Here is a 25,642-nt window from a genome sequence, read left to right on the forward strand (position 1 = left end):
AAGACAGTACTACAAAATGATGATAATAGCATCAGTTATCCAATTTTGTAAATATAGATGAATCAGACTACAACACAGATTTGCCTGATTGAAGTTAATCCCAAGAAAGGAACCAATCAAGTAAAGTTTGTAAGGACAACACTTCGCTTCTAGCCTTTATTTATACAAACCATGTACTACAGAATCTCAATCATACTTGCAAGTTTTAACAATAGCAACCGATTACATAAATCAATTATAACAGAGCAAGAGATTCTAAGATAAACCTGAACATATGTTGAACCAGAACAAGATAATTTTTATTGATATCAAAAGAAAGCAAGTACATCATAATGTTCTTTTGTTTTTGGTTATGACTAATTGATATTGCACGGTTGTGGTATCCCTCCAAAAGGGAAGTGACAAGGTTCCAACCATTTGCATTCATGCCTTTCAAATCTCCATAATCCTAAATAGTCTAAGACAGACAAATTGATACAAACAAAACAAAACTAACAAACAAACAACACAAGCACCAAATCCTCTCAAAAAGAATTGGTGCCACCAGCTGTCGATCCAAGATATTCCTTCACCCAATCAGAAATTTGAGCAAAGGATGGCCACTGGTATTATAGAATGCCGGGCACAATTAGGAGATGCTCCCTCTGTTTGTTACCTACAAGAACCTTGGACTCAACTATAAACTTTGAGAATCTGTTTTCCAAGGTGATAACCCGATCTAGAAAAGGATTGAACTTATCCACAGAAAAGAATTTGTCTTCCTTCAGATGATTGCCAATCCGTGGAACCATACTTTGATACTCTAATTGCCATTCTTCGAAGCTTTTGGTTTTCCCTTCAGGATCCACAAATATCGGAATAGTCCAGTGTTTAATAGTCTCAAAGGTTGACAACTTTTCTTCGACCCTTACCTGTTCCCTTACGATGTAATCCAACTCTTCAAACAATGAGTCCATAGTCTTTTTGTTTCCTTAATTTCTGCAAGAGCTTCAACAATCTCGCTAGATTATATCATATATCCTAGCAACTTCATATGTTGAAGATTTCCATCTGTTTGCCATATTCTGCAATGTAGGTTTGTTCTTCCTAAACCCTATCAACATTTCATTCAATAAGTAATAGCCATGATACACATCTTCACATTTGCCCAAAACACTCTTCATCCTGAATGACAAGATCCTTTCCAAGATCAAGAACAGCTTTGTAGAGTGCATTCTCTGTATCTTCCTAAGTCTTATGTTGTTCTTTAGTAGATGGATCTTGAGTATTTTGATACACAACAATTGCTTGTTCAGGCTTGGTAGCTTTATGCTTCTGAATTTCCTCATCCTTATCAGCAAGTTTGATATACAGCTCATTGATCACCTTGTTCAATTCCGTCTGTCTTTCAATAGAGCTTTGAAGTTCGACCTTTAGCCTCAGCGCTTGATTTTTATTGATAGGCTGGAACATCAATGTGCTAGCTAGAACTATTGGATCTGTATCCCCCGCTATTTGGACAACAGCAATGCCTTCAGCATCCAAGGCGAAATTCAACATCTTTGGCTTATGACCTTCCTTGAAACTCACCCAAGTTGCTAAGGATTGGGTCTTTGGATTGTACCCTGATTCAACAATCTTTTCCTCTGTATCAAATTCAGCAACCAAGGAAGGATCATCTTGTTTCCTTACTTGGTCTAAAAGGAAAGTCTCCTTAAGAGTAAGAACAGGGTCCAAGAGCACGTCACTGTTCCTCAGCATCTCTCTGGCTTCTTCAACAGTACAGTCAATAGTATCTAAATTTAATTCTTTGAACATCTAGCTAATTATTTCCTCATGCTCAGATTCCTCCACTCCCATGAACCTAATCTGCTTCTACTCTTCAAAATCTTTCATTTACATTTGTATCCAGGAATCCTTGATGACACAGCAATAAAATTCAATCAATTCACAATTTATAATTCCTTCCAACTCGGTGGCTATGTCGTACTCGTGGGATAAATGAGTACTTTGAGTTCTCATAACTAAATACATCAAATCAAAAGGCATCTTATTCTTATGGTCCTCACCAAGTATTTTCCCCCAACCCCAATGAGTTTTCTGGAAAGACCAAATAAAACTACTTGTTCAAAAAGGATCTTTACCCTGTAACTGAACTGTTTTGTTCCTATCCTCTGTTCATGAAGAAAGAAACCTCTTTCAAACCAACACTCTTGACCAGGTGCTCATATTCTATACGAAAATTTCCTCTATCAATTCTAGAAATGGCAAGAATATCAAGCCTGAAGCATTCCTATTTCATTTGTCTATTTATACACAGGAGAGAAGTTCCATCAACCTTTCTGCCAGTCCTAGTTTCATGCCTGCAATTTTCTGCTAAGGCATCAATTAACTCAGTGCCTACAAACACATTTGGGACTATAAGCCTTGCCACGTCTAAATGCCAAGGGTTATAGACAGGGATTTTTCCTAGAGTTAAAAGACCAAAATAAAGCTCTGCCATGAATAGGTATATCAGTATCACGACCACCATCTTACAGTCACCAAACAACTTCTAATTCCTATTCTTGATATTCTAGTAACAATGTCATCAAGGTATGTTGCAATGGGTGGATTAGTTTATCCCCTACAATCACTTCCTTATTTTTTCTAGGCATGATTGAGATATATGATAATGCAGGGTCAAAATAAGAGGAAACTCAACTCGCTGGATTTCTGTGACTATATCCACTGTTTGCAATTCCTCAAGCACCAATCAATCACCGTGTTGAAAATGCCCCTTGAACTCTGCTTTAAAATGTCGTCAACATTAATAGCTCACATTTTGAAATGACTGCAACTTTGTGTGAAATGAATTCCTTCCTCGGCCCCCACGTTGCCTGATTGTCTCATAAATGTGTCATCATTCCGTACCACCCCAATGCCTTGAAATGTGAAATAACCCATTTCGCTAAATCACAGTGGCAACTTCCCGTTATTTGTGAAATAGCAGCCATAGGTATATCGCATCACCATATTAAGGCAAATAGCAAAATAGTGGTATTGCTATTTCAGAGTCTTTGGAACATACCAATAGCGAAACTACGACACACACCATTCTGCAACTCTTCTAAACATGCTAATGCAAAACAATGAAACATTGAAATGTTATAACTCCACCAAGACAAATGGCCATTTGTTGAAAAAAAGGTAAATCATGGAACCATAAGGAGCTCCTAAAATTTGTACTGGACATATAGGGGGCATTTGCTATGATATGGGCATAAACTATCAGGGTTCGGTAAAATGATCATTTTATCTTGATAAGTGATGCTCTTTGATATTTCTATGTTGCAATTTGGAGCTTAATTTGGCATGAGATTATTAGAGGTGTATGTAGTTTTGCTAGATTAACTGAGGTGAAGTTAGAGACCTAGGTGTTGGTGATCAAGCGTTGGAATGGGATAAGTCAACAGGTTTCCATAGAAATATCGAGGGATAGGTGAGCTCAGCATGGACCTAATGAAAAAATTAGAAAGTCGAAGTGACTCAAAGCATTGTAGGAAGAGGAACAATCTCACAACCTACTCTCAAGGAGCTCCACTCAACAAAGAGTGCAACTTAAATACAGCCCCAAGGAGGTGTATGTGTCAATGTTGGACAAGTAGGATTTTGACTTTTTAGGTATCTTTGAGACAAGTCTATGCGTTCAATTCACTTCCTTGCAGATTTATAGGGATTTTGAAGGCAAGAGATGTGGATAGCAGATGGTTTACTTGAGGGTATTTGATTACCTTATTTTTGGTGCAGCTTGTTGGACAAGCAATGGATAGGTTGTGGTACACTTTCAGTTTTCAAATGCACAATATGTGATAGCTATTAATATTTATTAATAGAAATTTGGCTTCAAGGAGCACGTTCAGATATCAGGTCAGAGACAAATTTCAAAGTGTCACCAATGTGGTAGAATGCCTTGCATTTCATGTGTGATTGAAGCACACTGCTGTGTAGTTTTGAACAATGAGATTCATTTGGTGGAGCTATGAGCATTGAAAAGCACAAATAATGTAGGATGGTTTGGAGATGTTTCTCCTTTGGCAATGAACTTGTTTATAGTTGGCACTTTAAGCATTGGTCCCTTTGTAACATATGAGTGAGGGAAATCAAGATTGCAGTGTACAACTTGGACATAGAATTATTTGATATTTTATTGTGTTGTGTTGCATGTATATTCGGGACATCACACATTGGAATCAAGGAATATATTCAAGGCAATTGTCGGTGATTTTGCAACTTTATTTAATGTGATGGCATATTGGAGAGTCATAATTTAGTGAACACAGCTCATTGGAGGAATGTATCTAATTTCTAGGATTCAGTGAAAAATACATTTATTATTGTAAAAAATATAATAATCTTGCAGCATAAGTTATAAGCCACATTGGAGGTGTATGTGCCTTGATTATCTGTACTTGCTCATTGTGAGTGGTACTTAAAATATGTAGTTTGGCTTAGATTGTTTATTGAGAAGATTTTGGGGAAAATGGAGTCAACCATGTGGCTCTCATTTATTCTCAGAACAATCTCATCAAAATAGAAACAACAATTGCTCATTGTTGCAAAAAAAAGGGTGCATCTTGCATTGGTTTCTCCTTAGTTAAAAATAATGATCTCTATGTTAAAAACTCAGAGCCTAAATTGTACTGTAACTATTTTTGTTGCTAGAATACAGTGATTTCAATGCACTCAAGCCGAATTTTTTCCTAAAAGTGTTTACTCAAAGTATATCAGCGTCTCTCTATGTAATGTACCCTTTATAATTCCTTCGGTTTCAAGCAATAGCACACACAATATAAACTTGCACAGTCGATTATTGGTAAGAATTCCAGGTTTGTTACTTATAAATTTGATAATTACTGACAAATTCAAATTTATTAAATTACTTTGGATGCTTGGAAGTCTTCCCAAACTTATATCAGGTAGTATTTCTTAGTATCATCAATTGTTCTCAAGCCTGCAGCAGTTTAATGCCTTTTATAAATTATTCCTTAATCTGTCTCAGTCAAGGGCTTTCATCCACAAACTCAGCAAGGAAAATAAAAGGGTTCTCGTGCTTCAATTTCTGCCATGTGGAGTTTTGTCCTAAAGTTAATTGAATTAATGCTTGAAAGGAGTAATTATCAAATAAATAAAAAATATTTCTTCATAAAGTTCTTGCTTCTCCTTGTTTAGTTTGTCTTATATATCTTTTTCCTTCAGTGGTTCTGATTCTTCACATGCCCCTTGACTCTTGATCAAATAAAATTGTTTTATACTTTTTGAAATTATATTATAATTTATACTTTATTTTTTAATATTAAAAAATTATAATTTCTTGACATCATTTGTTATTATGATAGCCTTATTTAAAGTAAGAAAGTATTACAGTTTGCCCTTCCCAAACTTGTTTGTCCTGAAGCAACCACATAGTAGGATATTCTTAGAATTTCTTCTCTTGACTAAATATTTTGAAAACGCCTGATGCCAAATCAAATTTAAGAAATATTATGAATCTCTCAGTGATGCAATATGTTTAGTTAATTAAATGTTTGATGCTAAATCTTGTTGAACAACTTTGTCTTTCTTGGCTTTAAACAATTTTGCTTGACGATTCATATAACCTTGTAGTATAACTCTTATATCCATGATTTCTTTTCTTTGAGTTTCTAAATGCATCTAAACTTACTTTTTTTCTACATACCCTTGTATAGTCTTAAGCTTGTCATTTCTTCTCGGTCCAATTTAGAAAGGTTCTCATTAATGTATTTCTTTTGATCTTCATGGCTTTCATCCACAATCCCCAACAGTTCACTAGGACCCCATGTGCTCAAATGGTTTGGAACTGGAAACAAAGAGTCCACATGCCCTACACAGCAAGTTGTATCCCTTCACCCCTCTTTGCATATTTTCCGAAGTGACAAAAGTTTGTTGAGATTTCGTTAAAACCCTTCATTTTTTGTGACCCAAAACTTCCAAAGTTGAGCTCATCAAAAAGTCCATCTCATTTTCTTATACATCTGCAACGCTCTTTTCAAAAAAAATCAATGAGTCACCATGGGAAAGTTTAAGAGATAGGCATGATTTGGTGCATATTCCTTCAACTTGAACTCTTCTCATCCAACAAGTGGAACCCCTTTTATCTTCCCTTCATTGATGTTTTGGTGGTGCATGCCATCACTATAAACCAATAAAACCTCCTTCCCAAGACTCTTTATCTTCAACTCTTTTTTATTGGGTTTGTCGTGTTCTTACTCATTAGACTTGATGGAGCTCAAATTTTTACAAGATTAAGACCTCCATTATTTATCTCTGTTCTTTATCAGCATTACCTTTTTGGATCATTAACATGTTGCCACTAGACTAATCTTCATATTTGATTACTTATGATAATCTTTTCCTTTGTCCTCATGTCTCATTTCCATGACTTCACAGCACTATTTTGTATAAGTTAAATGTAATGGTATCAGCTTTCTACAATTACATTACTCGGATTGTATGTTATTCTGCAGATGAGGTTGGCTAGATCTTCAAGTAGCACCTTCTGGTATTTGAAACAAAGTCCTCGCCATTTCCTCAAATAGAATGAGTAGACTTTGAAGATGATGATTCACCCTACTTAATGATCCCACAAAGTTAACCAAATTGCAAAGGAATATATCAAGATAAGTCTTTCCTATGTCTGTAGGAGAGTATGATGTTTACTATCATATGGCTTGTGCAGATATATAATGGATGAGGCATCAACTAAAAGAAAGAGCTAACACTGAATCATATTTGCCCAGAATGAGAATGTATAAAGAATCTCAGTAATGACAAGCAAAATAATGTTAAACACAAAACGCATACACAATCTGGAATCATAAACAAAACAGCTAAGCTTTTCAGAAAAGTCTTCAAAAGAAATGTGTTCTCATATAATACAGTGGTAGCGAGAAGACATAGGAAATTGCAGAATGGGGTCTAAGAAATCAGACAAAAGAATGACACTTCCAACTCTTTACTATGTCCTGCTGAATACATATAAAGCTATGTCATCATTCACTTCAGTTGAAGTTCTTGATTCTGGAGCAGCAGATTACTGGTGTCTTCATCAACTTCTTTGATTTCAATGGCACGGCTGGTGATCTCAGAAAAGGAATGATATTGGACATTATGCCACTGCATCTAAGGTTAGAGCAAAATAGGGTGAAGTGCGCTTGTCGAATGTGTTTAACCATGGTTGGAATAAATCCGGAACAATTTATATGCTCCGTTAATGGCTCTCTGATATACTACAAGAAGTAGAAAATGCTCATTTGCAGGAATATGCCATGCAAGCTATTATATCAAGACAATATGAATTGGAACGAACAGACCAAGTAAGCATCAGACTACATGATAACATGGAGAGATGAAATATTATCAGGAGAATGCATGCTGGAATGATGGAGTCTGGCATGTGAATGTTTCCAGATGGCATGCGTCAAGATCAATTTCCAAGCATAGAAATGGAATAGAGGCCATGAGTCGTATTCGTTAATCATAGGTGGGTGTTCTGTAGTGACTTGTATCTAACGATGCCTTTTGTTTTTGCAGGTCTGGACATATGCATGTATAATGAAAAGAGTTTCCACAAGAAGGCTTGACATCTGTCACAAGGAAAAATTCCAAGGAACCATGTGCGAGAAGGGAAGGCATTGTATGAACTGGCAGGAAGGAAACCCCAGTGTCATAATCGGAAATCATCTTCTCATTCACGACAATTATACATAGAGGTAATCTCAGTTGAAGGAGCCCTCTCGTTGCCGTGAAATTCTTCCATGTGCCATGAACATGCGTGCAGCAGGAGTGAGTAAGCATAAAAAGTCAGAAGAATATTTGTGAGCCCGGGCATAGAAGAAAGAATGGAAGGCCACTCACAAAAGATGAAGACAAAGCTTTAGATGCGATGACACTTAATTGAAACTTTTGATTTCGGAAAGATTGCCATGAAATGATGCAGCTTATTTATTTGTTTACTTTATAAAGAAAAAATTAGTAAACTTCCATTATTATCAAGGACCGGTTATTCATTATGAAGGGGCATGATGTTTTGAAGAGGCACCCCAAATCCTATGCAAAATTATAAATAGGGGATTTTTAAGATACAATTCACATTCATATTTTAAAATTTTATATATTATGATGCACTTATGATGTATTATATTTTCCGATTGGCAAAGAAATGAATTCTTGAACAAAGCCCATGGATTGAATTACCGAGCAAATTTATATGCAATCCCGGAATTGAAATGCAGTAGGTAGATCATTTGTAAGGAGTGTGTTTATTGCGATTTTATTCCAGCATAATTAGTTATTTTAAATTTTGGAGTTTTAAATTATTATTAAGTTGCGTCCTTTATAAATATTTTTATTTATTTTCTATAAATATTTTTAAAATTTTGATAAGTGGATTGGGTCATTATTGCATTTTAAGCTTGATAAACATAGATATTGTGAAATATTTAATTGTTTCCGTATTTATGTCATAGATATTGTGAAATATTTAATTGTTTCCATATCGTAGGAGTTAAAGTGCATCCTAGACTAATTTAAAATTGCGTTCATATAATTGATCTATTAAAATTATTTATAGTTTAAATACATTGAACTTTATAAAGTTGTACGTTCCAACTTATAATATTGACTCTGATTGCAAATTTAATTAAGCACTAGTCTTTTACTCTTGATTCATAATCCATATGTTGGCAACTATTTCATTTCTTTCCATTGAGGAATTAATATATTCATTTCTTGCATTCATTCTTTATTTAAAACATTATCACATTTATTTATTAATTCATAATTTTCAAGTTTAAAGTTTTTCTATAATTCTTGCCATTAGGAAGACTTTTATCACATATGCATTCTAATCAATTTGCTATAAGCGTCTTGGATCTAAGTGTTTTGTCCAAGATTAGGCACACCCGCCTTGGTTTTGCAGAGCCAGAAGTGCAAGGGATTTTGATCACACCAATCAATCCCGTCAAGTTGGCCATAACCAGTTGGATATCCCAGCATCGAGCAAGCAAGGCTCATAAGATTCCAATCTGCGGTTTTGGGAACCAACAAGACTATTCATTTTCTTGCAACTCCAGTTTAGGCCCTTTTTTCTTGGTTTTACCAACTTCTCTTGATTCTAATTCTATTTTAAAGTTTGTATTATTCTATCAAAAATTATCCTTTTGGATCTTACTCCTTGATCTCCTCTAAGGCCATTTTCCTCGTGCATTCATATAGGCCTCATTTGTTAGGAAGATGGTTCTCGGGTGCCTCCAAGTACTCATCAAAATGAACACTAACTTTGGAGTTTGGAATCATCGAGCAACCTTTGATATTTGTCAAAAGTTTTGGAAGCCTTAAGCTTGTGCCTTTCTGTGTCCTTCAATATCTTCATCAATAATTATTGGACAAAATTTGTGCCCTTCTCTTTTTGTAAGAAATGAAAAATATTGTATTGGACCTTTATGAAATCCTTATCTCTACCTTTCTTGTAGAATTTCAAGTCTCTACAACTGAAATGCATCCAACATGTTCTTTAACTTGTAGGCCGGAAAAATCACAACTCTAATACCAATCGCTATGTCCCCCTTTCAATTGCTTGAGTTTCAAGCCCTAGCACAGAATATAAACTTGCAAAATTAATTATTAATAAGAGTTCTTGTTCTATTACTTCTTGATATAATCACAAATGAAATACTTGCAAAATACTAAAAAAATTGCAGTTATTTACGCAATTAACATGCCACAAGAACTCATTGAGCTTTTGGAAAAAACTTGGCAAAAGAAGAATATAATGCTTAGGATGCAAAAAACACTCATTCTATTTTCATTTTGGCCGATTTATGTTGCTCCTCTAGTGAAAAAACACCCTCCCAACCTTCGATGTGGTCATTTACAGAAATTTTGCGATGAGTGAAGATTTATATTTCATCCAATTGTGAGTGCAACTAGAGCTTGTCTAAGGCTATCCACAAAAAGAAGAGCATAAGTTAGCTCATAAATGTCTTAATGACCTTGTCTTTGTGCAATAAAATCTTCGCTTGCACACAAAGTAGAGGAACTATGAAGTGGTCCAACTGGTTTCAATGATATAGGTCCTTGCAAAGATTGGACAATGAGGATGACATTTATTGTAAGAACCCTCTTCAACCGGATTCTATTTTAATACAAATTTTATGTCATGTTTGTGCTTGTTTTGGTGAATGAATGTGGTACATTTGCAATGTTTGATATGACATTGCAATAATATTATTTCCAACTCAAAACTGAAATTACATTGAAAATAAATAGGCGATTTTCAAATTTTTATACCAGCTTGAATACTTAGAATTTTGACAATATAATGACGACTCAGTTCATTAAATAATCATTATTATCTAAACATCAATACCTAAAAAAAAATCTAGGAGTTAAAATTAATGAGCTCACAAGTAAATTGGTAATACATGCCTTGAAACCATTTGAAAAGATGAATATTAGCCGTACATGAATTCTTCAACAAACAAATGTTTCTAATCTGATTTATAATTGCAACAATAATATGTTTATTTGATAAACTTTCAAACACGTAGTCAAACCCTAAGTCCAAAATCTTCAAAACTTCACCAATTATGCTCAAATATGACCGTTGTATGTAGCCAACCCTTTAAGCAATCTTCAGCTGATTTTTCATAACTTCTAATAGCTGGAATCAATGAGAGTTTCCATTCCCAATGATTAAATATGGTTGAAACCCTGGCCGATTCCTTCTCCAACCAAGAACTCCATAAAGCATTTCAAATATCATCAAAAATTATTAATCTATTTGCTTTTTGAGACCTTTTTATAATTCCAATCTCCTTAATAGCATTTAAATCCACTTTCAAGCTTTTAATAAAAACTTATATTATCTCCTAATTCTCCTCCACTTGGGCGCTCATTGTTATGCAATTAATAATGTACTTGTTATCTCCAAAATCTACACCCTAATTGCTTTAAGTCCTAAAACCCTGAAATTTGGAGAAACATTGGATCAACCAAAGGTTGTGGGTAACCTATGACCTGATTACACCTCCAGATTCTAGGTCGATTCCTATCTGATATATCTACTATCTCACCTATGCTAATGAAGACATGAAATTTGTATGGAAAAGGGCAAAGAGGTAAACTTTGAAAATGGAAAACCTAAATGATAAAAACTAAGGTGAAACACCAAAATTGATAATGCGAATTACTATTATACTCATAACACAATATAAGATTTGAACAGATAATCACGAAAACACAACTTGAAAGCACTATTAATCCACATAAATATTTTAACAGAAGGTTAAAATATGAACATACAAAAGGAAATCAATCACAATCAAATATATCACCAAGGAAACACAACTCAAAACCTATGAATAACAAATAACAAATATGGAAGATGCAAAAACAGACATTACCCAAAAGGTTTATCGATAAAACACAACTGAATAATATCAATCACCACAAAGCATACAACCAAATCCTTTACTCCAAAACTTGAATCCAATGAAAACTGTATTAAGATCAAAGGCCCAAATAACAATATCTCTGCATAATAGCTCAGAAAAATCAAGAAAATGATGCCAAGGATGAATATCACAAGCACACCTTTCTCCTCTCAAAATCTGACCCCTTCTCTATAGACAAGAGGGGTATATAACAATAACAAAACAACACCACCTTCCCACAAAATCAAGAAGTGAGGGTCAAGATCTAGAGAAAACAGTTTATAACAATAGCTCTAAAAACATGCCTCATGCACTCCAAACTGTGCCTTGACCAAACATGCATGTAGACAAGTCCAAGAAGACTCTACAAATGCCAAAAACCACTCCATAATTGACTCCAAAGTCATGAGTCTGATTTGCGAATCTAAAAATAGCAACTGAAATTTAAGCATGCAAATCCCTCTCTTCAACACTTAATCTAAAAATAGCTTTGCCTTTACCATTATTTATTATTTATTGCATTTTAACTTATTATTATTAACTAGTTGATTAATAATTTATCAACTAATAATAATATTTTTTTACAATTTGCTTTCAAAATGCAATAATAATAATTAAATTATTAACCAAACTTAAAACATAGATTTCCAAAGTTAAATCCTATATCATTAGTTTCAATTAATAATTTAACACCTCCTTATAATGTTGCGGCCCTGAAATTTTATAAAGCATAATAAATGAGTGTTAAAAGGTAAAACAAAAGTCATGTTTTGGCATTTGAATGCTCATTTGGAAGACTGGAGAAAAACATAGAGTTAAAACCCTAGCCAAAAATGGAGAACTGGATTTTTGCTCTACTATCCATGGACTTTCTATTGGTTCATTCTTTTTTGTGATATCGCTTGGACGCCATTATATCTGCTGGGCAGTTATGTGAGCTCCATGCCATGAGCTTCTCCTGCTATTTTGTGGCTCCTTGTAGCCATGAGTGCTACTCGACTGGGTCTTCTCTTTCATGCCGTGAGTGCTCTGGCTATTTGTGTTCTTTGCTCTATAATCTTGCATTCAGTATTTCTTGCCGTGAGACACCAGTATCTGCTTATAACGTCATCGTTGGGTTGTTTGTTTCAATTTCATGAGTGCTTTGGTTACTCCATGTGAGTTTTGTTATTGCAATTCTGGTTAAGTGTATTATCAGCAGCCGTGACTCTTCTTTCTTGGCCGCCATTGTTTGGAGTTTTCACAGCTGTATGTTGCATTCTGTAAATCTGGGTATTGATGTATCTAGCCATGGCCGGCTAAGATTTGCTGGGTGTGACTGCTGGTTACTCCATGCTAAGATTCTGTTGTAGCTCTACTATCTGTGCTTGCTATTTGGATACCATGGCTCCACATCTGCTGTTTGCGACTTTGTTACAGATTTCATGTTTCTCCTCTATGTCGTGAGTTGTTCTTTTATCATTTTTCTGCTGTTATATTTACTACACATGAAGTAATTTGTTGCTAAAAGAAATGGGTTTCTCCATCTTTGAAATGTTTTGTTTCTTTGTGATGATCTGCATTCAGTAGCATTCTAATGTTTTTTTTTTTAATCTTTGTGTTCCTTATTACAGTAAGATTGCTCCATATTTGTATTTCTATATCTACACATGATAAAACATATATGCTTCCTTTCTTTAAAACTTCCAGATATATCTTAAAATCTGATATGTAATAGATGTTTATTATTTTCCTTTTGTCTCAATGCTTTTTTGTTGCTCTGAAACTTGCATCACTTCTGGGGAGCATTGAAGAAGTTTTTTCTTTAAAATGCTTAAAAAATTCTGGACAGGATGAATGAAAGCATTCAACCCTAAGGTTTAAGGATTTGCTGAAAGTGACAACTTTGGAACTGTGCGTTTCCCCTTTCTAAAAGGATACTGAACTCCATCTTGTAGAGACAAATCAACCATCAAACAAAGTTTAAAACCATTCATTTCCTCAACCATCTATTCCTTTGTTCCATAATCTTTAAACACCACATTATCTATGATAGTACCTCATTGTTACTTTAAGTAAACCTCCTAAGTTTGCTCAACGCTTTCTTGCTGTTATTCCTGCAATATTTCTCTTACTGCTGCTAAATCATAAAAAGATGTATTATGCTTAAACAATTTCAGACTTTCTTGTTATTTCTTTGATGGCTGCATTTTCCATTCATACCATTTCTTATATTTGTATTGCAATACTTTGATCATGTAATCTTGCAATTAAATATTATTGCTTGTTGCTGAAATATCCAGAATAAAACACCTTATACTAGCTGCATCATTCCTTGCTGTCTGAATATGGAGATATTGCATTTTTATCTTTGGTATTTGCTCATCTTACTTTTCATTTCTGATTCATCCTGTAGCTTTTTCACTTTTAAGCATGCTTGTATTGCTCTTTGCTGCAACTTGATGTTTTCAACCCTATTGCTCCATCTGAAACAAAAGGTTTCAAGCCTATTTGACTTGTCTCTTTAATGTTTGACTTTTTCTGATATTAAAAACAAAAGGTTTCAAATCAAATATGACTCGTCCCTTTAATGCTTTTGTTTTCTGTGATTGTCCTCTTTCTCTGCTGATGTATGTCTTTACTTTGTTGAGATGAGTAGCATGTTAGGACTATGAATATGAGGTGAAGTGATGTACTAGCATTGCTTAGATCCATTGGATCTAACATATCTTCCTATTGAATGCAGGGTTGGAAAGCTTGGAGAAGATGTGGTTCGGAGAAGCGAACAGATGGAAATGGATACAACTCGACCAGTCATTACAAGCAATGATTGGTGCCCATGACCTTTCCTCTCTTTATACTCCTTTCATGTTATTCATTTTAGTAGAGTAGGAATATATAACAGTAGATAGAGACTACTCTCACGGTCAAATATGTGAGAGAAATTCACTTTCAGCATCTTTATTTCACGCTTGTAAATATTGATTGTACCATCATGGTGAATAATACAAAAACATTATCTATTATTTCAGTGTGAATGAAAAAATACTTCTTTTTTGCAATTTTGAGTACAAATTAAAAGTGATAAACATGTATGTTGTACTTCATTTGAACATGTGTGAAAAATAAGTAACATTTTTGGCAAAAACTGTCATCTCCAAAATCTGCACCCTAATTGCTTTAAGTCCTGAAACCCTCAGTGACTTTGGAGAAACATTGGATCAACCAAAGGTTGTGGGTAACCTATGACCTGATTGAACCTCTAGATTCTAGGCCAATTCCTATCTAATATATCTAATATCTCACCTATGCTAATGAAGACATGAAATTTGTATGGAAAAGGGTAAAGTGGTAAACTTTGAAAATGGAAAACCTAAATGATAAAAACTAAGGTGATACACCAAAATTGATAATGCGAATTACTGTTATACTCATAACACAATGAAAGATTTCAACAAATAATCACAAAAACACAACTTGAAAGCATTGTTAATCCACATAAATATTTTAACAGAAGGTTAAAATATGAACATACAAAAGGAAATCAATCACAATCGAATATATCACCAAGGAAACACAACTCAAAACCTATGAATAACAAATAACAGATATGGAAGATGCAAAACGAGACATTACCCAAAAGGTTTATCAATAAAACACAACCGAATAACATCAATCACCACAAATCATACAACCAAATCCTTTACTCCAAAAGCTGAATCCAATGAAAACTGTATTACAATCAAAGGCCCAAATAACAATATCTCTACATAAAGCTAAGAAAAATAGAGAAAAAGATGCCAAAGACGAATATCACATGCACACCTTTCTCCTCTCAAAATCTGAACCCCTTCTCTATAAACAAGAGGGGTATTTAACAATAACGAAACAACACCACCTTCCCACAAAATCAGGAAGTGAGGTCAAAATCTAGAGAAAACTTTTATAAAAATAGTCTAACAGCTCCAAAAACATGCCTCATGCACTCCAAATTGTGCCTTGACCAAACATGCATGTAGACAAGTCCAAGAAGACTCTATAAATGCAAAAAACCGCTCCATAATTGACTCCAAAGTCATGAGTCTGACCTACAAGTCTAAAAATGGTAACTGAAATTTAAGCATGCAAATCCCTCTCTTCAACACTTAGTCTAAAAATAGCTTTGCCTTTACCATTATTTATTATTTATTGCATTTTAACTTATTATTATTAACTAGTTGATTAATAATTTATCAACTAATAATTATTATTTTTACAATTTGCTTACAAAATGCAATAATAATAATTAAATTATTAACCAAACTTATAATATAGATTTCCAAAGTTAAATCCTATATCATTCGTTTGAATTAATAATTTAACACCTCCTTATAATGTTGCGAACCCAAAAATTTATAAAGTATAATAAAGGACTGTTAAAAGGTAAAACCAAAGTCATGTTTTGGCATTTGAATGTTCATTTGGAAGAATGGAGAAAAACATAGGGTTAAAACCCTAGCCGAAAATGGAGAACAACTGGATTTTTGCTCTGCTATCCGTGGACTTTCTGTTGGTTCATTCTCTTTTGTGATATCGCTTCGACGCCATTATATTTGCTGGGTATTTATGTGAACTCCATGCCGTGAGCTTCTCCTACTATTTCATGGCTCCTTATAGCCATGAGTGTTGCTCGACTGGGTCTTCTCTTTCATGTCGTGAGTGCTCTGGCTGTTTGTCTTCTTTGCTCTATAATCTTGCATTCTATATTTCTTGTCGTGAGACACTGGTATCTGCTTATAACATCATGGTTGGGTTGTTTGTTTCCATTTCGTGAGTGCTTTGGTTACTCCATGCGAGTTTTGTTATTGCAGTTCTGTTTAGGTGTATTACCAGCAGCCGTGACTCTTCTTTCTTGGCCGCCATTGTTTGGAGTTTTCACAGCTCTATGGTTGCATTCTGTAAATCAGGGTATTGATGTATCTAGTTATGGCCGGCTAAGACTTGCTAGGTGTGACTGTCGGTTACTCCATGCTTAGATTTTTCTGTAGCTCTACTATCCATGCCTGCTATTTGGATAACATGGCTCCACATCTATCATTTGCGACTTTGTTACAAATTTCATGTTTCTCCTCTATGCCGTGAGTTGTTCTTTTATCATTTTTTTGTTGTTATATTTACTATACATGAAGTCTGTCGTTGCTAAAAGATATGGGTTTCTCCATCTTTGAAATGTTTTGTTTCTTTGTCATGATCTGCATTCAATAGCATTCTGATGGTTTTTTTTTAATCTTTGTGCTCCTTATTACAATAAGATTGCTCCATGTTTGTATTTCCATATCTACACATGATAAAACATAAATGCTTCCTTTCTTTAAAACTTCTAGATATCTTAAAATCTGATATGTAATAGATGTCTATTACTTTCCTTTTGTCTCGATGCTTTTTTGTTGCTCTAAAACTTGCATCACTTTTGGTAAGCATTGAAGAAGTTTAATCTTAAAAGTGCTCAAAAAATTCTGGACAGGATGAATGAAAGCATTGAACTCTAGAGTTTAAGGATTTGTTGAAAGTGACGACTTTGGAACTGTACATTTCCCCTTTCTAAAAGGATATTGAACTCCATCTTGTACAGACAAATCAACCATCAAAGAAGGTTTAAAACCATTCATTTCCTCAACCATCTGTTCCTTTGCTCCATAATCTTGAAACACCACATAATCTATGACAGAACCTCGTTGTTACTCTAAGTAAACCTCCTAAGTTTGCTCAAAGCTTTCTTGTTGGTGTTCCTGCAATATTTCTCTTACTGCTGCTAAATCATAAAAAGATGTATTATGCTTAAACAAATTCAGACTTTCTTGTTATTTCTCTGATGGTTGCATTTTCCATTCGTACAATTTCTTATATTTGTATTGCAATACTTTGATCATGTAATCTTGCAATTAAATATTATTGCTTGTTGCTGAAATATCCAGAAAAAAACACCTTATACTAGCTGCATCGGTCCTTGCTGTCTGAATATGGGGATATTGCATTTTTATCTTTAGTATTTGTTCATCTTACTTTTCATTTCTGATTCATCCTGTAACTTTTTCACTTTTAAGCATGCTTGTATTGCTCTTTGCTGCAACTTGATGTTTTCAGCCCTATTGCTCCATCTGAAACAAAAGGTTTCAAGCTTATTCAACTTGTTTCTTTAATGTTTGACTTTTTTTGATATTAAAAACAAAAAGTTTCAAATCAAATATGACTCGTCCCTTTAAATCTTTTGTTTTCCGTGATTGTCCTCTTTCTCTGCTGATGTATGTCTTTATTTTGCTGAGATGAGTAGCATGTTAGGACTGTGAATGTGAGGTGAAGCAAGGTACTGGCATTGCTTGGATCCATTGGATCTAACATATCTTCATTTTGAATGCAAGGCTGAAAAGCTTGGAGAAGATGTGGTTCGGGGTAGCGAACAATTGAAAGCAGATGGATACAACTTGACCAGTCATTACAGGCAATGACTAGTGCTCATTGTTAAATTCTAGGATCATTTCTGCAAATGTATAATCATGGCCATTGTGATTGATGATTTTTGAAATGCAGATTTGAAGACTCATAAATATGAGATGAGGAGACATGTCTCTACAGTTAATCATCATTAGTTAATAAATAACCATATGTATAACTCATCTTTAAGCATATATGTAATATTAATATATTAACCATATATGTAATATATTATTATATTATTATAATAATATATAATGTATTACATATATAATATATATTATATATATATATAAATTTTATCTTAAAGATAATATACCATCCTTGAATATATATATAATTCTTATCAATAATATAAGACATAAAACAATGTTCATATAAATTATGAATACAAATACTCAATGTAATGAGTATATCACTTTGACTGATGCTATACTTCAACACCCATGACCTTTCCTCTCTTTATACTCCTTTCATGTTATTCATTTTAGTAGAGTAGGAATATATATCAGTAGATAGAAACTACTCTCACGGTCAAATATGCGAGAAAGATTCACTTTCAGCATCTTTATTTCATGCTTGTAAATATCAATTGTACCATCATGGTGAATAATACAAAAACATTACCTATTATTTCAATATGAATGAAAAAATACTTCTTTTTTGCAATTTTGAGTATAAATTGAAAGTGATAAACATGTATGCTGTACTCCATTTGAACATGTGTCAAAATTGAGTAACAGTACTTTAAGTGGTATGTAATTGAGAGTCATGGCCCTATTGCACATAAGGTGTTTTTTAATACCTTATTTTATGATTGCACTCTATTGATAAAGTAATCGCTTAATTAAAAATTACAAAACTCAGTAAATAATCATTATTTCTCAGTCTCCTTTGAACCTGGGAGTTAACCATTATGTCCATTGTGCACCCAACTGCCTTACTAAAAATAGTAAAGGTCCCTATCTATCAACCCACTAACTTACTATAAATAGTAAATCCCTCACTGGTTTTGCAATCATAGCCCACTCAAGTGCCCTGTTATAAATAGTAACCTTGACTTTCTTAAAATAGTCATTTACTATAAATAGTAAGTGTACCAAATTGAACCAAACAAAAAGCAATCTTGAACCCTTCTAACCTCTGGAATGGAAATATGCCTCTGACATTGCCAACTAAGATTTTCTAACCATCAGTGTTAGCCTATGCGGACCAATAATAGGTTAATCTAATCATAAACGATGTCGTCCCAAAAGGGGGCATTACATCTATGATTTGGAGAGGCAAACTATTGAGGAGGAGGCAAGTGAATTTGGATTCACATTGGATGACATTAAAGAGGTTGAGGATGATGAGGATTCATTGTCAATGCCAGCAACATCTGCATGCAAGATGGAGGTCCAGCCACAACTTGTCTCATTGAGCAAGGAGGTGCAACAACAACAAACTCCTAGGACTAGACACTCTAGTTCTACCTCTCCCCTAGTTTCTACTAGATCTAGGAACAGGGAGATGTATTTAATTCTAGTTTTACAAAAACTATTTACTATTTTAATTTTGCTTCAAGTTCAGACTACCAACCATCAAGATTCCACATGAGGATGTCATTTTGCACTCAATTTGCATTTAAACCAATAAAATATATCTAAACTCAGCTTGGTTTTTTTATGTACTCATTTATTGACTCATGGGATGCATCTCCTCAAAATTTAGCTAAAAAGAATCACTTTTAATCAAATTTAAGAAAAACTAAGTTGCCAAGTATTTTTTTTTTTCTAGCCATGCTGAGTTTTTGCCTTTGACAAGTTTTGCATCTATGAATTTACTAATTCCATCAAAATTAAATATACTAAATTGCTTTAGATACTGAAAAATCTGAGTATGACTTATATCAGATATTGTTTTCTATAGTAATGCCAATTTTCTTCAAGTCTACAACAGTTTAATGCCTATGGTTAATAATTTCTTAACCTACCTAAGTTAAGGTTTTTGTCCACAAACTCAACAAAGAAAATAAAGTATTTCCATCCTTTAATTTCAATAACAAGTGGCTTCGAAAAGCTTAGAATTGCCAGCTCTAAAGGATTGGGTGCAGAGTGGTTCCATACCTGCAGAAAGGCTTGTTAGGACTAAGCAAGTCATTATGTTTGCAAAAGTGAGAGCTAAGGCTCTTCCCACCAGTTGTAGGTTCCCCTGCCTTCCTTGAAAGGTTGTTGATATGAGCATGTGCGTATAATCACATCATGTTAATGGCTGCAATTAGCAAGCTTATGGATTTCTCATTTTGGAGTTCCCATATCCCCTGCTTCCACGGGGGCCATTGCTTCAAATCTTCCTTCATATCATTTAATTTACACATCAATCATACCACTATCACATATTTCTATTGATTTATTTGTTTAGCTTGGAATATAGAGTGAAGTTTCTTTAAAGCAAATTGAGTTGGATATTTAGCAACAACTTTTTTTTATTCTTTAAAAGATTATTTCTATGTTTGTGAGGTTGCATAAAATTAAAGTGATTTTATATATGATTTAAAGCCAAAGAAAGCAAGGAAAGATTATTTTCTTGCAAGCTAAGTACAGTAACTGGGCTCTGAATATTTAAGATTATTGTAGCAAACTTGTATTGGAATCTTGAAAAGAGAGTTGGTTGTTAGGCTAATAGAAGATCCAACATTTGCAGGTTTTTCCCCACACTGTGGTTTCCTGGGTATATCTGTGTTATTGTCCTTCATGATGGGTTTTTGTTATTCTTTTTGCTTCCGCTATTATTTGTTATTGTTTAGCCCAAAGTATTGATTGTTACAAATCTGATAGAATTTATATTCTGTGAGTTTATTGTGCAATTAATCTGTAGTAGGGTTATGAGAAATTAACATGGCCTTAGAGATATAAGACTTACATACAAAGCCAAGACTTATGACACAAATTTCATAAGAAAAAATATTTCGTATTTGTCTCAAATCTTTTTGTGGCTATGCTGACCAATGTTTGAGTAAGGATAGGTTCCAGGGTGGCTATGGTGGTCATCCTCAATGTGGCACAAGGTTGGCATGATGCAGTTCCAAGGAGCGAGGAAGAGATTTCCTGGAAACATTATGAAAGAGATTTCTTAGAGTAAGAGAGTTCCTTGATATATTGAGAGGAAGAGATTTCCTAGACATATTGAAAGGAAGAGATTTCCCGAATATATCAAGAGTAAGAGATTTTCTAGATGTATAGAGAGGAAGAGAGTTCCTTGAGTATTGAGAGGAAAACAGTTCTTTGGCACATTGAGAGGAAGAGAGTTCCTTGGCACAAGTTTTTGTGTGCATATTCACTGAAAGCTATTTCCTTAGCAGAAAGAGGACTGTGAGGCTGAAGTTATTTCTCTTGAAGTAATCTTGTAGTTTGTTATTGCTCTTGAAGCTAGATAGGAGGTGTGGTTGCAGGTCTTCTTCATCACACATTGAGTAGAGAGGGGGATAGTGAAACTACAGTACATTCCTATGGACAAACAAATAGCAAACATCCCAACAAAGGCTTTGATAAAGAATAAGCTTGTATTCTTCCGAGAAAAGTTGAATGTTGTGCAAAACTCCTTCCTTGCTAAGAGGGATTGTTGATATATTTGTTTAGCTCGGAAAGTGGAGTGGACTTGTAAAGCAACTTGACTTCGATATTTAGCAACAAATAAATTAACAATTTTTTCATACCCAGTATCAGCTTAATTGCACAATAAATTCACATAATATAAACTCTATTTGATTTATAACAAGCAATAGTCTATTTGAGAATTTTGATGCTTGCAGTGCAGATTTCCTTTGACTAATACGGAAGGAAAAATATATAATGCGCAGAAATAAGTAATGTCATGCTAGTGAATGTACATTGCACTGTGGTTTACCGCATTACCCCAGTTTTTATCCTCAGAAAAAAAGGGGCTGAAAATCCCCCTTATGAAACCATCGCGGAGATTCTATCCAACCGGACCAAGAGAAAGTGGTTGGATTAAAGAAGAGAAAACAAAGGCACTGTGACAAGTGATCAGCATCTCTACCCAGGTAATAAACTGTCCAAAGAAAAACATAATTCAGCTTTAAATGTTTGGTATTAAGACAAACAGTTTGGAGGCATATTTGCTAGCTTGTTGAGAATACCGGATTAAAAATGATTTTTTGACAATGGTTTGATTAGGTCGATATCCAGACTGCAACCAAAACCTGCAGCTCTTCCTTTTATTGACCTTCAATTTTCATTAAATCACAAAAAACAAAGAGCCATGACAGTAATTAGAGTTCTTCTCAAATTTAAATTACTAGTTTTCACGGGTAAGTTCTTCCATTCAATCAAATTTAAGTAGTATTTAATAAATACCTACAACTCCATCTGCAGACAAGCTCACAGTGCAGCATGGATAGACGGAAAACCGTTTACGAAAAATGCCACTCCATTTGGGTGGCTTCTTTACATCCAAAAAAAAAGGACGAAACGACCAGCCATAGTTGGAGGGAGTGACTGGATTTGAGACTGCGAGTATCCGCGCCATTAATCCTTGCTCTTCCCTCCACAATTATCTTGATAATGTCAGGAGAGACGGTCGTTCCTCTCAATTTTTACTTTGCTCACTCAATAAATTTAAAAACTAAAACCCTTATCCTTTTTGTTTTATGTTAAATTTAGTCTTCAAGGTTTGGGTTTAGCAGCCGGGTTAGTTGATGCACTCCAACAATGTTGGAAATTTACTCCAGTGTAATATTACTTTTAACCAACTAATAAAAGACATAAGAGTATGAATTTGAAAAAAATTTAATGAGATTTTATTTTTATCTGGTTATTGAATACAACAATTATAGTGTCTATAGTAGATTTTTAGATTTAGAAAGAATATTGCAGAATTGAACACCTAACATCTATATGTTCATGTGCGTTCCAAGAGATTGAAAATGTGTTAATAATAAGTCTGATGAAACATTTTGTATTTCTACAAATAAGTCTTAAGTCTTTGCTACACATAAGTGCTATAGTATTCACGAAAAAAAATCAATAATGAGTGTGCATGCATGAACAATTATTACATTAAAATAATAATAAATGATGATTTAAATGCTAAGAAGGGACTCAAAGCATTTCTACTCAAAAATTAAATTAATGCAAACAGAAGTTATAAATACAAACTAATTGGGAATAACTAATTGTCAAGTAAGGAGGTCTCCTAAGGAGAGAAAGAAGACCCCACTCAGGAAAAGAGTGAATTTGGAGAAAGGGAAGGAGAAGGATCTGGTGGATTCTGAAAATGAGATCAGAGAGGGTAGAAGAAGGTTTGGGAGACTGGCAAAAATGAATACTAGATAGAAAATGAGAACCACTACCTCACAAGAGGAGGATGAGTCAGATTCTGATGAAACGCCTCTCCCCACTCCCCCCCCCAAGCAACAGATGAAACAGAAGATGTTGAATTATAGAGGGGGAAAGGAGGACGGTATGGATATGGAGGTGGAAGTTTCAGATTCCTCTGCGTCGGGTTGAAGAGGGGAGGAAAAGGAGAGTAGGGAGGTGACTTACGTCTCTATGTCTCTTACAATGAATATGATGGACCTCACGCAGGATTAGTTCTTGGAGATGGTGGACAAGGGCCCCTCTCTTATGACGGTGTCCTCCCCAGCTCGGGTGATTCCTATAGGAAAAATTATTTCTAACTCTTTGGTTTTGTAGGTTGACAATGTGTGCATGGAGAAGGGCAAGTCAAGAGGTAATCTGGAGGAAACTGTGGAGTCTCTAAATTTGGGGGTAAAGGAGCTGAGGGAGAAAATGTAGGTCCTAGAGGATAGGTTTGGCCTATTGTCAAAGTTCACTATCAATGTGACCCATGCAGCGGCTACTACCCTACATTTGTTGAAGAATAGCCAGGACGAGGATCTAAACTAGGAGGACTCCAAGTTGTTGTTCAGGATCCTAGTGGAAGATTGGGCGAATATCCTCCTCAAAGGGAAAGCTAATGGAAAGCCTAATTAGTGCCTTGCTCCTTTTTGGTTATGTATTGCTGGTTTTTTTGGTGGATTTCAGACTTGGTCAGTTTTAAGGCAATGTTGCCTTTATTTAAAAACTCTTTACTTTTTAGTAGTGTGGTTACAGGTTATCTTAGTAGGATGCCTAATAGTTTCTATACTCTTTTGTATGTTATTTTTGGTGTGTTAAGGTATGTTGGGGGTGATCCTTTCTATGGTTGGTAATTTGTTGATAATCTGCTAGCTTATTTTGTAAAGGTCAGCCCCCTTGTTTTGGTTGCTTAATATTTCAAAAACTAATTGTCAAGTTAGAAGGATGGGAATTGAGGCCAGATTTCACCATATCATCGATGAGAAAGGAAAAAACATTGTATTAATCATCCATACAGTAAAATAAATCTTTGAACAAAAAAAAAAAAAAGAAACATCAACATTGAACTTTGTAATTAGAGAATAGGTGAGAGAAGGTAGGTATTAAATACTTTTTCGTAAAGAAAAATAAGAGACAATCCATTTCGCAATTAATATCTATATATCGATAGTTGATGCAGGAGCATCTTAAATAAAGGGGAGACATGTTGAATTTAAAATTTTTTTTAAAAAAAATTGTGGAGGAGAGAGAAAGTGACGAAAATAGGAAGAAAAATAATTTAAAAATAAAAAAAGGGAAAAATGAGAAAAGAAAGGAAAAGAGGATTTTTATTTTCGAGGTGCATAGGTAGCATAAATAGAAAAATAAAAAAAATAGTTGTCATTACATTAATCGAGGTGTGTAGGTGGCATCTTAGAAGCTTGTGGAAAGTTTCTTAAATCTTGCATTTAATATTTGTTGTGATCCATAAAGGAAATGTAATTTTCTAATTGGGGCACATGGTGGTGCTTAGTTGTAAATCTAGAAGGTTATGGAAGTTTTAGAAGGTTGTGGATATTGTGTAGGAGGAATTCTAGAAGGTTGTGGATAAGTCATGCATAGGGTGGTAAGTGCCTATTATGAGCATTTCTAATCAAGCTCAAGGAGTAGCTTGAGGAGTGGAAGCTCAAGTAGAAACTTGAGAAGTAGAAGCTAGAAGGTGTGAAGACTCTTATTTAGGATTTCTCTTATGTGGAAGAAGTCATATCATCTTGTGGGTGTTGTAAGGATTTTTCAAGTATAATAAAATTATTTGTGAAGCATTTTATTTTTCTTGGTCTCTATATTGTTGCATTCTTGGTTGTGAGTTGTTAGAGTGGTGTGGCCCTCTATCAAGTGGTATCAGAGCGGGAGTTCCTGAGTGTGTGGACAGATCGCCGAACGTGAGGCAGTTTACACCAGGATTTGCAAAGAAGGGCATAGATCTTTTGAATGTTCTATTGGTAGGACAGCTACTATTGTGAATGAGGTTGGTCCAGGAAAATCAGCCCGAGGAAGGAGAAAGTTTGTTGGCTCGACGAGTACTAATGGGTAAGAAGACATTGAATTCTTGTCAGAGGACTAGTTTGTTCAAAACTTGTTGTAAGTCTGGTGGGAAAGTTTGCAAGGTGATTATAGATAGTGGTAGTACTGATAACCTTGTTGCTGAGGAGATGGTTCAAAAACTTGGTTTGAAGAGATTGAGACATCCTTGTCCTTATAGGATTGGCTGGTTGCAAGGTGATCATGCTTTGGAAGTGAGAGAACAATGTCTTGTTGATTTTCAGATTGGGCAGTATAAGGATCAAGTATTGTGTGATATTGTGGATATGAACAGTT

The 25,642-nt window shown here is 34.5% G+C and overlaps 1 protein-coding gene across 6 annotated transcripts in view; it reads right to left on the reverse strand.

Annotated features, from left to right (window-relative positions):
- Window positions 1–22,641, reverse strand: part of GLYR2 (glyoxylate reductase 2) — an 86,182-nt gene extending 63,541 nt beyond the window's left edge. For 3 of the 6 annotated variants that reach the window (XM_089803377.1, XM_089803375.1, XM_089803374.1), the window contains exon 1: window positions 22,283–22,641. In XM_089803377.1, coding sequence (XP_089659503.1) covers window positions 22,283–22,454 — 172 coding nt within the window. In that variant the 5' untranslated portion in view covers window positions 22,455–22,641. Of the gene's footprint in view, window positions 1–20,032; window positions 20,260–22,282 lie in introns of those variants that run through there. The other 3 variants (XM_089803378.1, XM_089803379.1, XM_089803376.1) reach the window with 3 other exon arrangements.
- Between the last annotated feature and the right edge of the window lie 3,001 nt (window positions 22,642–25,642).

This window comes from Cupressus sempervirens, chromosome 10, assembly GCF_028749045.1.
Source record: "Cupressus sempervirens isolate cs-2001-9-10 chromosome 10, ASM2874904v1, whole genome shotgun sequence".
NCBI classification, from domain to species: domain Eukaryota; kingdom Viridiplantae; phylum Streptophyta; class Pinopsida; order Cupressales; family Cupressaceae; genus Cupressus; species Cupressus sempervirens.